Source organism: Ananas comosus, linkage group 11 (genome assembly GCF_001540865.1).
Source record: "Ananas comosus cultivar F153 linkage group 11, ASM154086v1, whole genome shotgun sequence".
In the NCBI taxonomy this organism is placed as follows: domain Eukaryota; kingdom Viridiplantae; phylum Streptophyta; class Magnoliopsida; order Poales; family Bromeliaceae; genus Ananas; species Ananas comosus.
The window spans coordinates 8781419-8797017 of NC_033631.1; the positions used below are offsets into that span (position 1 = coordinate 8781419).

At 34.3% G+C, this 15599-nt stretch overlaps 2 protein-coding genes across 5 annotated transcripts; one reads left to right on the top strand and one right to left on the bottom strand.

The window, feature by feature from the left end:
* LOC109717133 (mucin-7-like) lies at positions 1639 to 3155 on the top strand (the record flags this gene model as incomplete). Its single annotated transcript, XM_020242807.1, has 2 exons — positions 1639 to 2001; positions 2609 to 3155. Coding segments are annotated over 2 exons (369 nt in total), but the record flags the coding sequence as incomplete, so codon positions are not given.
* On the bottom strand, positions 3488 to 7042 carry LOC109716938 (protein NUCLEAR FUSION DEFECTIVE 6, chloroplastic/mitochondrial-like). Of its 4 annotated transcripts, none has more exons than XR_002218083.1 (4): positions 6767 to 7042; positions 6568 to 6689; positions 4524 to 4597; positions 3488 to 3804 (listed from the first exon to the last, which is right to left on the bottom strand). XR_002218083.1 is itself a non-coding variant. In XM_020242564.1 (3 exons), the coding sequence occupies exons 1-3, from the start codon at positions 6913 to 6915 to the stop codon at positions 3797 to 3799; spliced, it is 279 nt and encodes a 92-aa protein (XP_020098153.1). In that variant the 5' UTR covers positions 6916 to 7042; the 3' UTR covers positions 3488 to 3796. The 4 variants fall into 4 exon arrangements, 2 of the variants coding, with proteins under 2 accessions (XP_020098153.1, XP_020098152.1); XR_002218082.1 differs by having other exon boundaries at positions 3488 to 4011; XM_020242564.1 differs by lacking the exon at positions 4524 to 4597.

The following is a 15599-nucleotide window of genomic DNA, read 5'->3' on the forward strand; positions in this document are numbered from 1 at the left end:
AATACAATTCAGTTGAATTTACAGTGTAAGTCAAATTTCTTCAAATATGGCTTGCTGGTGTTTGTTGAACTATTTAATCCATCATTATTCATGGAAGGTTTATGAGGCTTCCGCTCATACAGTTTTTAACTTCATCTCTCTTTTCCTTTTTATATCCTGTTTACTCTTCTATTTTGTTTTTTTGGCCCACCAAATATAAACTCATATGTCTTTTTAAAGTTTTTGAAGTTTATCAGGAAATTTGTTGTTGGCTTTTTAACATTTTTCGCGCCGTTACGTTAGTTTTTTAGGTCACAGTTATATTCTATATAGAATTTGATTATATTTTTACAGCATCATTTTAACATATAATTATTATATTGTCTTAAAATTGGATTTTTCTCCATCCTATCTGGCGTATATGATTGGTTTTGGATAAATTTTATGTGTTATAGCTGATTAAAAAAATGTGTATTATTTTTTATGCCTATGAAATTATGTTTGCTTTTGAGAAAATAGTTTGGGATTTCCATGAAGGATCCTTTATCACATTGTTGATATTTGATATTATTGGTAAATTAAGATTCCATACCATTTTGGTTGGAACTTAGTCTAAAATTATTAAAAATTTAACATGTAACCTAATTTTTTTAAAATATTGAAATAATGGTGTGGGCCTTTAGTTGAGGGGTTGCAACCTTTGTTAAATTTGACTTAATTGCAATATTGGCCACAAACCTTTTTTTTGTTTTTTTCATTTGGGTCCCTAATATTTATTTGTTTGTAGTTAGCTTTATAATCTTTAGTTTTTTACTTTAATAAAGTTCCACCGTTACAAATACAATTAATTAACAAGAAATATCAGCACAAAATCTTACAATGTGGCAATTTTTGTTAGAATTAACGCCAGATATTTAATTGAAATGAAAACCTAAAGACTAGGAATCTAATTTAATTGAAATGAAAAACTATGGACTAGAATCTAATTGCAAAATAAAAGGTTAGGGACCAACGTGAGAAATCCGACATGAGCCACGCAGACCCTAAAGCCTACTTTTTGAATTACATTTTCGGTCCTTAACTATTGAGTTTTTTGCACGTTGGTCCTTCAAATTTAGTTTATTATAATTATACCTATAATGAAAGCTCACAATCTAATTTGATTGACGAAATATTGACGTATTGTCGTTGTGAAAATAATATAATTTCTTAATTAATATTGTATCATCAATTACAATATTGCCACTTCACTTTAGTTTTATTGATAGATCAATATTTAATTTTATTGTAAGAATTTAAAAAATAAAAATAAAAATTATACCAAAGTAAATTTGAGTATCAAAGTGTGTGATATTTCTGAGCACCGCCATTTTGATCGGTATGGGCACGTACACTATGACGCCTGGACTTTCTAGGGATCGTTCATTCTAAAATTATTTTCGTCCTAGCGCGCTTAATTTTTTTAAGCTCCTGGGTATTAATACTGTACAAAATATTTAAATTGGATTAAGAATTTTAGCAATATTATATCTTATACCGAAAAAAGGTAAGTGGAATTCTAAATATGAAAACTCTAACGCGCTCTGCGAGACATCGTACCCTCATCGTCCAACCAACGCTTTCAGCCTCGGTTCTCTCCCCGTTCGTTCTTGCATATAAATTTCTTGCTCGCTCCTTTTTGGCTCCGTATTTGGGTTTCAACGCATCCTCGTCCCCGTCCTCTCTCGATCTAGGGTTTGGGTGGCGACGACGCAGCAACGGTGCGGTGGCGGCGCCACCGCGTCGGCGAAGAGGAAACCGACGTTCACGAAGGTGGACCAGCTGAAGCCGGCCACACCCTCACTGCCGAGGTCGTCTCCTCCACCACCGTCGTCCACAACGGCCGCGTCACCCCCAGCGGCGGCGGCGGCGGCGGCGGCGGCGGCGGCGGCGGCGGGGGCCAGCTCCGCCCCGCCAGGATCGCCGAGTGCCTCGTCGGCGACGAGACCGGGTCGATCCTCTTCACAGCTCGCAATGACCAGGGTTCGTCTCGCTCGCTCTCTCTCTCTCTCTCTCGATTCACCCTCACGTTGTTTTTTGCTATGACTCCGCGATCGATGTGAAATTTGCATTACATGTTCCCAGATCGTGTGAAATTTGTGTAACATGTACTTAGATTGGCATCTGATGGTTTGGATCCTTTTAATCTGCATCTTTTAATGTGAAATTTGTGTTATAATGTGCAAGTGGTTTCGCATCAACATACATAGGAAATTATCAAGCTTTTTCCGACCAAGTGGTTTGAAGTTGTTCGATTATTCGATTAGCTGATTCCTGTGATGGATTTACTTGATCGTGCTGATTTTTGGTGCAAGTAACTGAGTTGGGAGAGGAAAATTTTTGATATTCTTCAATCTGATGCAGTGTCTTTCGCTTTAGAAATTTGTGACAACTCACATTTGATTTCCTTTTCCAGAACTTCTGCAACTAACAGCATGTCTGATATACTCTGTGTAGAATTCCAGGAATTATATTCAATAACATTGTAAGATTGTGTACTTTGTGAAAATAATTATTAGACTATTAATAATCACTGCCATCTATGAAAGGATATTTCTGCATATTTGAGCATCATCATTTGTTGGTGCAGGTTTGAATGCTTCACCTGTGTTGATACCGAAATGAGCACCCGCGGGATCGAGTACCTACGGGGATTTCTGCAAAGGACGTGTGCCGAGTGGCGGCCAACTTGACTTTCATCGTCGGACCTGAACGCAATCACTTCAGTGATCGAGAGGCAGGTCCATTTAAATTAGATGGTTCAGTATGCAAATGGGCATGATGGAAAGCGAGGAGTCAGAAAACAGTGACGAATCGAGGAAGTTACTTCGTCGATCGCAACGAATGCACCTATAAAGGATGGAAGACAGCTACGGGGCAAGGGATCCCTGCTTATACCTCGCATCCGAGGAATAGGAGTAACAGCAACCAGTTCATAGTTCAGGTAAGTTCTATGCATTTTTACCTAAAATCAATGAGATGAGCGTCAACAAAGAGAACTCTCCATGCTAGGAAAGATGGTGAATAACTCGCTCGGAGTTCTATTCCAGAACCAAGCAAATACACCCACACTTTGAGACTTGTTTGGACTCGTGCAGTATGAACGCGTAAACATCTTATTTATCGTCTCGCCACTAGAAAGGTCATTTGATAATTTATCTATACCCAATGTGAACCGCATAGTATATTTGGTATTTAACATTTTTTCACCAAAATATTATAAATCATAAATGAATTATCCCAAATATCATGATTGTTAAAATCTTATTATGGACAAATCAAACCCCTATATTGTATGTAATTAAGAAGAATACATGTATCCATTTAATTATTCTTCTAAACTATGAGCCAACCACACTTCAGGGTAACGTTAACTACAATGAAGCAGGTAAAAGAGAAGCATCTGATTAATGGTTATGCAATCTGAGATAGCATGAAAGTAATAAGAAAATAATACAGAATAAAAGCATTGCTGGAAAATTCTGCAACTCTCAGTTGCACCTCATTGATTGCTTGATATTTAAAATTGTTGACATATCGAGTAATCAACCGCCATGCCATTGGACCAACTGATGATTATGCATTATTAACCAACTTAAAATAATTTAAGTTCCATTTAGTACCAAAATTACATATCCAATATCTTTTAGCAACACAAACCTCTTAAATGAAAAAAAAAAAAAAAAAAAAAAAAACTGGTTGCAACTACCTCAACAATTAATGATGAAGAAATCTGCAGCTACTACCACTGACCGCACTTTCTTCCGCAAAATACAACTCATCCATCTACAAATATGAAAATTCAACCATCTAAGCTCCAGGTATTAAGTTACAAAGATTAACAGAAACCACAGCTAAGAGACGATAACAATCTATCTAGTGGCACAATAGTTTCATCTTTTCTTATGCAAACTAAAAGATAACGGTAAGACAGAAGTGAAAGAAGAACGACGGTCTCCAAGACAAATACTCTTCATGATGCATGTCACAGACCTAGACAGATAAGAGATAGGTTAAAGAAAACAGAAGAAGCACAATTGCTAATTTGACTAGCAGTAACAAAGTATATTCACCATGTGAAATAATTTAGAGAGTAAATTGATCACAGAATGTAGCGACTCTGGTGTTGATTTGAGTCGAACTTTTTAATAGCCATTATGTGATCACAAAATGAATGAAACAGAAATAGATTAGATGAGGAAGTGCACTAGGTTAAGATTTTCAGTAATCACCAGAAAATTCAGCATATCGAAATAATATGTGCAAGATGTGCTGCGTATAAAGATATAATGCAGTAGAAAGAGATGATATGGTCGGTAATTTATTTACAAAACCAGATTCCTAAAACACAAAATCTGAATATCTTTAGTTTAATATATGACCCATCAACTTATCAATCAGCCTAACAGTACAGTTCTCATATTTCCATGCAGAAGTTAAAGGCAATCAGTATACAGACAACGAAAATATATGAGTCATTAAATGCTCCTTAAATCTCAGCCAACCTGTAAATCTGGAGGGAACAGATATATATTCTGCTACAATCCACCTAGAATTTGTCACACATCATCATTCCCGGCTGGATTAAATACAAAAGAATCAGCATGACCTTTTGACTTACAAGTAAAATATGGAAAATTTTTGAATTGATAGAGCTGTTTGCAGTAGTTAACCCTTTAACATCATATTCACTAATTTCTTTTTATTCTTGGCAAAATGAAAATGCACAACAAAAAGATGTTAAAAGTCATGGGAGAGAAAGCCTATAAACTGGTTCCCATCAGAAAATAATAACTTTATACAAGCAGTTTTTCGAATGAAAAAAAAAGTTGACCTATTCTCACAACAAAAGTAAGAAGAAAAAATTTACATACAGTTGAAAAACATACAATGTATCTTCCATCATAGAACTTGATCTGCATGACGGTCAAATTCCGACTTGAATATTTTCTCAAAAGATAAATCATATTTTGTTTAGATCAGGCTTGCTAAAGGGAAAACGTGGCTGTCTGGGTAGGCTATTACAAATAGGAAATTTCTTTATCTACATATTGACCAACTGATGTTGATTAAAAGGCATTATCAATAGGAGTAAATCATATTGGAGATGTAACTTTAGCAAGTTTTTGAGCAATTTTGAAGATTCTGTAATATGTATCTATATCAAATAGCTGGCCCAAAGATCACATGAACTTGTTATCTTGAAGGATCATTAATTGATACAGTTTTCCTTGAAAAAGACTGCACCAAAGAACATTCTATTCCAACAGAAGGGCATAAGACCACAATTGCTCACAAACTCAATACAAGACACCAATTAAAAAAAATAATCCATCACTAGAAGATTGAATCAAGATAGGGATTGATTATTTGAACCATAATCGGGAGTGGAAGCCAACTAAACCACACCTATTGGCTCAAGAACAAGCTATCTCTAGCACAAGAAAATAGCTTATAGTATAGAACAGAGCAAAAATATATACCTTAGTTCCAGTTTGCTGCCAATTTAGGTTGCTTTCAGTGAAGGCTCAGTCAATTACTCAATTGAGGTTAACCAGCCAATTGGGGTGCAAGTAGGTGTAGGTTTTACCTAACTAAGTCTACTAGCGTCCAAGTTCGTTAAAATATGGATCTAACAAGCTACAGGTCGGAGATAGAGTATTACATGATGCCTTAGCAAGGTCCAATAAGTCGAAGTTGATGTAGACTAACTTAAGAATTTCCTTTTTAAGTGAATTTTGAACAAACCCTCATTCATTTCTCGGGCTACCTGGTTTTCTCAATTGAAACTTTTGGATGAGTTATGTAAGCGGGCCAAATAAAGCATATAGTAAGAAACAGATTTCGTTGGCTACTTCTAGCTAACTAGGAGTCTTAGTTACCCAAAGAAGTAACCAGACACAATGTGGCTTAACCAAAATAGATAGAGCTAGCATTTGGCTAATCTTAATTTTCAAAAATGGAACATCAGAAACCAAGAGTACGGATGATAAAAAGAAAACAAGGGACAAGCATGTAAATTCATACTTTCATGGAGACACTACTTATTATGTTGATAGACATCTTCCAAGTTCTACCTCACTATTATGATTAAGAAGTAAAATAATCTTCGAAATCTAAAATGTCCATCTCCATTCCGAAGTTACAAATGTAACTAAATATTCAAATGGTTTCACGTAAAACTTTTCAGGTGAATCACTTTTAAGGGCTTGATCTTCATCTAGTCTCAACTCGTCCTACAAAGGAAAACAACAAAAGAGAGAATGTGTTCCTCACAAAGACAAGTTGAAGACTTCGAGCTTTAGGTCAAGAAATTATATGCCGTGTTTAATACTGAACAAACTAACGATGCTGTGCGCATGCTGGAGCAATTACTTACAAGCAGAATAATTTTGGATTAAACCCTAAGAAAAAAGTATCTCTAAGCCTAATGATCGGAAACATTTCCAAACAATCAAAGCAACAAATGCTACCACTCTTTCGCAATCCTAAGCGCAAATTGACAATAAAAAAGACCAATCGGATATTAAAGAAGTTATTCACATGTACCTTCGGAGAGCCATCCGTATCCCCTCAAGGAAACGCTGAGCATAGAGGTCATCACAGCCGCCGCAGTCGCGCTGTGCATCGGCATCAGAGACTCCACACAGAAGTTCATCTCAACAGGACATCTTACAAACAAACAAACAAAATAGCTTCGTTGGTTAGAGAGAAAGGGAGAGGGCAACAGAAAAGATCCGACCTTTACCTGAAAAAGCGAGAGGCGACGGAGCTTCGCTTGGGGAGGCGGAGGAGCGGAGAGCGCGAGGCCCCGGACTCGGAGGCGAGCCTCGCCACGGCGCTCCGGAGAGAGGAGGGAGAGGCGCGAAGAACCGATCTCGCCGCGGCCGCGGCCATGGGTGGCGGCGGAGATGGAGCGAGGGCTCTTCACGGAGCGCGAGGCGGGTGTGAGACGGAGAGAGAGAGAGAGAGAGAGAGGGGAGGAGAAAAGAAAAAGAACGATGGCCAAAAACCCTACGACCGGAACCTGGAAAATTGGGCTCGTCACTTATCATGAGTTCGGATTCGGTCCGGACAAATAAATTAGTCAGCAATTTGGTTTGGGCTCAGTACGAACTGGAGTCTCTATTACTGGAGGCACCAGTGGTGTGATTAGAATGTAAAACGGGCCGGGCGACATGTGAGCAGCCCGGCCCGGTACGGTCATGGGCCCGAATACAGCACGGGATTCTGTAACATCTGTGCCGGCCCGGCCCGGTCTGAACATTTGGGCCGTACTGGCCTATGTTTTGAGGGCCGACGGCCCGGCACGGCGGCCGTACCAGCCGGGCCAGCCCGGCCTCCTGGGGAGGAGGGCTTTGGCCTCCCAAGGAGCCCTCCCAAGGTCTGCCTAGCAGATCTTGGGAGGAGTGGGTTTGGTCCAATGGACCAAACAGTTTTGGTCCCTTGGACTAAAAGCCCATCTCTATTTTTTTTTTCAAAAAATAATACAATTTTTTTTTTTCAAATTTTTTAAAATATTTGTTATTTTATAATTATTTTTATAAATTTTAAATTTTTAATCAAAATTAGATATAATAGTATCTAATATATATATATATAATATATATATTATATTATAATATATATATATCATATGCTATATATATATTATACTATTAATGTACGTGCAAATGCACGCTAACAATTGTCATATTTTTTTCATAATCAATAGAAATTGACATATATATATCCAAATTTTACAACAAAAATTAGATTGATAAATTAATGTGTATATTGTTTATTAAGAAGTATTATAATATGCCTACGCTGTTCTTTATTTATATACATTCGAATATTTTATATACTTTTTTATGATGGGAGATGTAGTGCGAGAGGTGAGGAATATGGATTTTAAACTAGAGAAGCGATCAAATTTATTCAACATGTTAATGTAAAAAATTGTAAATTAATGTGGTGATGCGGTCGAACGATAATAAAAATGTAATATAATCAAGTATTTGATATAAAATTTTAGAATTTATCATAAATTAAACTCAAATTTTAATTTTAATAAATATATTAAGTTAGAATCTTATTTGTAACAAATGTCAAACCATTTATTTTAATTTGAGAATTTTTTGTACACAAAATTTTGATTATAAAGAGTATTGTATAGAAATCGAATACTATTTTAATAGAGATTGATATAACTTTCTTAATTTACATAATTTTTAACATATCTAACATTATAAATAATTTAGATGTAGTAAAATAATAGATTATCAAACTTTTTTTTTTATTTGACATCATTTTTAACACAAATGTAATCATAAACATTCGTAGGGATATTATTTATATTTAATAAGATGATCAGAACGTTATTTTTTTTGAATTTTTAACAAATTAATCATAACCATTTCATAGAAATTATTTTATTCATTTTTTGGATTCCGTCTTTATTGTCGGAATTCCTATACTTATATATATTATAATAATATTATATATATTAGTAGGAGCAGATACTTGTACAAAGTAATCACCCAAATGTCACCCAAGTGCTACTTGTGTATTGTTAGCCTTGTCATGGAAAGATTGATGTGCTGAGATGATTGGTATGGTGGAGCGTGGTAGGTGGAATAGTGTTTGATCTAAGGACTATTAGTAATCAAAAAGTAGATCCAATGGCTAAAAACACACAAGTATCACTTGGGTGATACTTGTAAAAGTATTCTAGCCCTACTCTATATATATATATATATATATATATATATATATAATTGAGCTTCTATACTTTTAAAAGTATAAGTCATTGGTATTTATAAGTTTTCGGCCCTTGGATTAAGGGATGTGTGATTAGGATGATGTGGGCCCCCTAGGGTTGAGTGGGTGGTTGGTTGAATAGTATAATCTAACGGGTAAAAATGATCAAAGGCAGAGATCTAACGGTAAAAAAATTACAAGTACTAAGTGCTTTGTGCTTTTACAAGCACCCTAGCCGGATTCTATATGTATATATATATAGAGTTGGACTGGGCTACTATTAGTAGCAAAATCCCATTGTTGCTACCAGTTTTTTAGCCTTTGGATCAACTCTTTTCATTATTTCTAACCATTGGATTGAATACTATAACCCAGTGGGGACCACTCAACCCTAGGGGGACCACTCAACTCTAACCGACTAATATCATCCTGACCCTATAATTTTTCATCCAATGGTTAAAAACTTGATAGCAAAAAGAGCGTTTTAGTATTAATAGTTTTCCAGCCTAATTCTATATATATATATAGAGTTGAGCTAGAATACTTGTAAAAATATTATGTGAGTGGTGTTTTTGAGTTTTTAGTCATTGGATGGAGAGATGTGAGATTGAGATGATGGTGGTAGGTGGTGGTAGGACTTGGATACTAATTTGATCAAAGCGGCCTATTAGATATCAAGAGATAGAGTCAATGGCTAAAAACACTAATAGCATCAGGGAGTAATGACTGTAAAATTACGCTCAATTATATGATATATATATATATATTATATTATTATATATATATATTATAAGATGAGAAATATTATATTATATAGATTGTTTAAAAAAATTTAAAAAATAAATATTTTAAGGGGCCGGTCCGGAGCTCGGCCCGGCAAGGCCCGTGCCTTCCGGGCCGAAGGGCCAGGCCGGGCCGGCTTCTAGCCCGTTTTGGCCCGATTAATGTGCCCTTAGGTGTGAACCAGCCGAACCCGAATGGGCTAGGGATTGCTCCCGTTTCATAAATGAGCCATCAAGCTGACTCATCAAAGTATGGAGCTGAGAAATTCAGCTCGTCTTCGGTTCATTTATTTAATAAACCGATCACGAGCTGACCCACGAATAAATTAAAAAAATTAAAAAATATATATAAAAAATAAATTTATAAAATGTCATTCATTAAACTTTGATCTAATTCTTACAACTTTACAAATAAATAATTTTTTTTATAATTAAGTTAGGCTTTATATTTAGTTTGGACTAAAAATCAAATAATATAAATCTATATTATATAAATATAATTATTTATTTATATATATAAATATAAAATATATGTATTCGAGCTGTTATTGAGTCGAATACGAGCGAGCTGACCCCAAATCATGGTGTAATATAAATAGTACAAGTTTTGTATAAATGGTATAATTTAAGTATAATTTTTTCTATCTATAGAAGAAGCTTAATGTGCGACCAAAGATTTAGTCAAGTTTTCTATTAATTTGGCTTAATAATTGTAAGATAGCAAAATATATTATCAAACATCCTTACCGATGGTTAGGGAGGCAAACTGGGCAGATCCGGGTGCGGGAGGGTTCTCTCACATCTCGCTCCATTTCTTATCGGGACAGGGCGGGTTATTTTTTATTTTATTTTTGGTTCTCACTTATTGTCTTATTAGGGGCGGATTGGAGCGGAAGCAGATTTTTGACGAATTTTTGACGAATCAGAATGGATTGAAGGAAGAAAAGGATCTCCCGCTTTCTGCTTCATTTACTTGGCAGATCGGAACGAGTTATATTTTTCTATTTTTTTTGTTCCTACTTACCGTCCTATTCGGAACGGATCGGGACAGGAGCTCCACCAACTTGGATCCATTTGCATCCCTGCGGAGAGTTTTCTATCTCTAAAGTTAATAGATACAAAATCCACCAAAAGTCTTCGCTTGTTAGCTCGATCTGAAGCAAATCCGAAGCTCCAAAACATTTTATACCTGTCATAAGGAAAAGCATAACACGGAGAAGAAAAGGAAGAAGCAGCATATTCTTGTGGAGATTAGAGAGCCATGGGGAGAGGAAAAAAAAAAAAAAACCATTTGAGTTTATTTTTTTAATTGTTTTTTCTGGATTTTTTATAACTTTTTTAATTTTTTTTCTATGAAAATAATTAAAACCATTTATATTTCAAATACGATTATAATCGTATTCATAGATTAGTTAGTATATAATTAATAGTAGAGGAACAGTATTTTCTATTAAAATTTTATTTTTTATATCCAAACAGCCGATCATTGGACATAAAATGGGCTTCAATTTGGACTATTTAAACTATATAGGAATGCAATTTAGTTTCGTCAAACTAGATCTTATATAGAAATTCAGCTCAGTTTCAACTAAGCCATACGGCGATGGTATGAAATTGTTATACAAATTAATTAGAACCACTCTAAAAATAACTTTATTTTTCTCCTCAACTATTCTCTTTTGGCTTAAATGGGTCAACATCCTGCCCTGTGACAGGAGATCATGTTGAGCCAAGTCATGTTCGAAATGGCGTGAGGCTGGGTGAGTCGAATCATGTTCGAAATGGCGTGAGGCTGATTGGATCGAGTCACAATCGAGACCCGTGGGCGCTGTATCTGTACATTTTAAGTGAATTGATTGTATATTTCTAACAGTTTGAACTTTTGGAATTAATGGTGCGCACCAACGATTCGGCATTCTCGAGTATAGAATAGTGGTATGTGAACTGAAAACTTAGGTTTTCTCCAAAAAAATAAAAAAAATAAAAAAATTGATGAATATTTAAATTTTTAAAGAAAAAAAAAATGCTGTGGATAATTTTACCATCAAAGTGTGCTAATATCTGTCTGAATAGGCGAGAATAACACAACTCATCAATAATAATGTCTCATCCAATCTAAAATTTCCTTAATTCTACTATTATTTTACTAGCTGTATAAATTTCGAGCCAATCAAAGAAGTGTTAAACTAGCTGTACGAATTTCGAGTCGATCGTAGAAGCACTACTTAAAGTGCAGAGCTATTTACAGGAAATTTAGGATCTTGGATTCTTGGTAATCACATAAGAATATTTATATTGTCAAACTATACATTTGTCCTTTTGAGATCATGGGCTATTTGTGATTAATCAATCAACTTTAATTTTTCATTACATGTATTAGTCTCTTTTCTATATATATATATATATATATATATATATATATATAGGGTCCGGCTACTATACTATTATGAGTACGATCGCCCTCATACTCATAAGTTGTTTTCGATGATAGAGCTTCCGAATCGACGATCCACACCGTTAAACGTTATTTACAGCATTTAAAACTTCTAGAAATCAAATTTTATAATTTTTCGACATCATTTACCATACGATCAAGAGGTCACAAATTTGACAATTTTTAACGGCCGGTATGGGATACTTGCTAGTTTAACGGTGTAAAAGAATCGAATTTTTGAATTTTTAATAAAAAATTCTATATTCACTATATAGATAAAGATCAATAACTGATGATCTGAATTGAAGATCGATCATTCTTTTTTATGAACGTCGTTCGTTTTTTACGTTCATTTTATGCCCACTTGATGGACTTTATTATTTCGAAAATTTACGAAATTTATTTTTCTACAAATTCAAATAGTTTAGATATATTTAACGGAGTGGATCGTCGATTCGAAGCTCATCATTGAAAACAACTTATGAGTACGAGATCTCCAAACTCATTATAGATATAGTAGCCATGGCCTTATACATATATATATATAGAGGCTACTATCTATCGGAAGCACAGAGCCTTCGTGCTTCCAGCTCATTTTCGATGTTGCGACTTTCGAATTGTCGATCGGCTCTGTTATTAAACTTGATCTAGAGTATTTGAAGTATCTAGAAAATAAATTTTATGATTTTACGATATCATTTGCCTAGTGAACGAAGGGGCTCAAAATCAACGGCTGAAAATAAAAATCTTACAAAATGTAATAATATGACATTAAAATTTTAAATCAAAGATATTGATCTTGTTTTATATAGTATAAAGAATTTTCTATCAAAATTTCACGTGATTTGGATATTTCTACACCGTTAAACTTGCAAATGGCTCACTACGGCCATTGAAATTTGTTGATTTTGAGCCCATTCGATCACTAGGCAAATGATATCGAAAAATAATAAAATTTATTTTCTAGGTACTCCAAATACTCTAGATCAAGTTTAACGGAGCCGATCGACGATTCGGAAGTCGCAACATCGAAAACGAGCTGGAAGCACGGAAGGCTCCGTGCTTCCGATACCATAGTAGCCTCTCTCTCTCTCTCTAGAGAGAGAGAGAGAGAGAGAGAGAGAGAGAGAGAGAGTCTGATTACTATGCTATTAATAGTACGAAGCACTTGGTGCTATAAAGTTTTCCGCCATTAGATCTATCATTTTAATTATTTTCATCCGTTAGATCATACTATTCAACCAACCACCCACTCAACCCTAGGGGGCCCACATCATCCTTACCGCATATCTCTTAATCCAATTGCCAAAAACTTGGTAGCACTAATAACTTGATGCTATTAATAGTATATTAGTCTTGTTCTATATATATATATATATATATATATATATATATATATATATAATTGAGTTATTATACTTTTAAAAGTATCAAGTTATTATTATTATTTTTTTGAGAGATAGGTAATACGTTACCCGCTTCGTTTATTTCATTTAGAAATAAACTTAGCTGGAAATGTGAATCAACTTGGATTCGAACTTGGGACCTTAGGTACCAATCACCAAGCCCTTTTCCACTTGCTTTAGAGACAATGGTTGTACCAAGTTATTGGTGCTTGTAGATTTTTGATTGTTAGATTAAGGGATGTGCAGTTAGAATGATGTGGGAGTCTGGGACCTCTAGGATTGAGTGTGTGGTTGGTTGAATAATATAATCTAACAGATAGAAATGATAAAAAGGGTAGATCTAACAGTGTATAAAAAATTTTTCTATAAAAAATTCAACCAGTTTGGATTATTTTACACTGTTAAATAAGCAAATGGCTCATATAGGCCGTAAAAAATTATCAATTTTGCAATTCTTTGATCACTATGTAAATAAATTTTAAAATTTATAAAATTTAGTTTCTAGATAATTCAAATACTCTAGATCAATTTCAACGATTTCGGTCATCGATTCGGAATTTCTATCATCAAAACGATTTGATAGGACGAAGGTCCCTATCCTCCTAAAAGGATAGCAGCTGGATTCTCTCTAGGTTGTAGATTTCGAAATTTCAGAGAGAAACAAGTTAATTGTGATTGATCAAATAAATACTGTGTCACAAAATGCTTGTTTCTCCTCTTAATTAAGGAGATTGTATAAGTTAGAAGTTTGGAGGAATTTTGCCAGAGAATGTAAAAGTTAATTTGCCCTTTTAAGGCTAAATAGGTGTTAGTGTGTTGAGCAAATGATACGTCAAATGGTTTTTCAATGTTTAATGTGGGTGGAAGAGTAGATTCTGAATTTAATCATATTTTTCATTGCATAATATCATTTTGAATCTACTCATTTACTGTAGTGTATAGTAGCATTACTCTCCCCATTGAAAACAATATTTTAAAATTCAAAATTGGTTACTAACCCAAAAAGAATATTAGGTCATTCTACTAATTCACCTGCCATTACTTCATCAAGACCATGAATACGAGCAATGCCGTCGCCTACTTGAAGTACGGTACCGGTATTCACAATCTTTACTTCTCTATTATATTGTTCAATATGTTCACCGATAATATTACTAGTTTCGTAGGCTCGAAGGGTTACCATTAGCGTTTCTTTATTCTTTTTCAGAAGTAAAGGAAAAAAAATAATACTTAAATTGTAAACTAAAGTAAAAGTCGTTCACTAATTTAACCAGCGGTACAAATGATCAAATTAGAACCTTCAATTAGCATGTTATCATAACTTATAAAATTTTAATTTTCTATGGAAAATAATAAAAATAAATAAATATATTCTACAAAGTTTTCACAAATGTGATGATTCAAAAGTTAAAATTTTCATTCAAAACTATTTAAGAAGCTATATGAAATTTCCTTGTAGTCCACTGTGGATGGGAGATGAGGAATCTTAACTGTCAGGTGCCCGTGATCACAATAGAGATTTAGGGGGAATTTATTTCATAATTTTTATTTTTCCAACAAAATGTTGAGAAAACAAATCAAATTTACTATTTTTTCATAAAATCTAAATTCTTTTTTAAGAAAAATTACTTTTTCTAAATACAAAACGAACAGAAAATACTTTTTCAGGTAAAAAAAACTATTTTTTAAAATATTTTTGGAAAACTAAGTCGATGCCAGTAGGAGTAGGAAAAGGCGCGAAGTAGGCCCATGCGAGTCGGAAGAAGCTGATAAACTGGAAAAAAAATGAGAATTGTTGAACAAATTTTTGAGTGAGAAAGATAGTATACTATCCATTTCATTTATTTTTTTTTTAAAAAGATGAACTGAATTGTAAATGTGAAAAGACAAGACTTGAAATGTTGGACTTCAGAAACCGATCCTTAAATTCTTTACTACTTGCAGTAGAAACAATTAGCGCCAAACATGCTTTTTAACATTTGGTTATGGAGAATTTCAGATAGTATTGCAACATTCTTATTCAATTAATCCTCAGCATTGATTCCTTGGATATTCATTGATACGAATACGTAAAGCACCAAACACGGACTTAAAATACTTAAACATATAGTCTTACATGTAGTGTTCACTCAAATTACAAAATAAACACGGCACAAGCAAGCTTAATTAATTAACAAAAGATCATTCGTGCATGCATGGTGATCATCAATTAATACT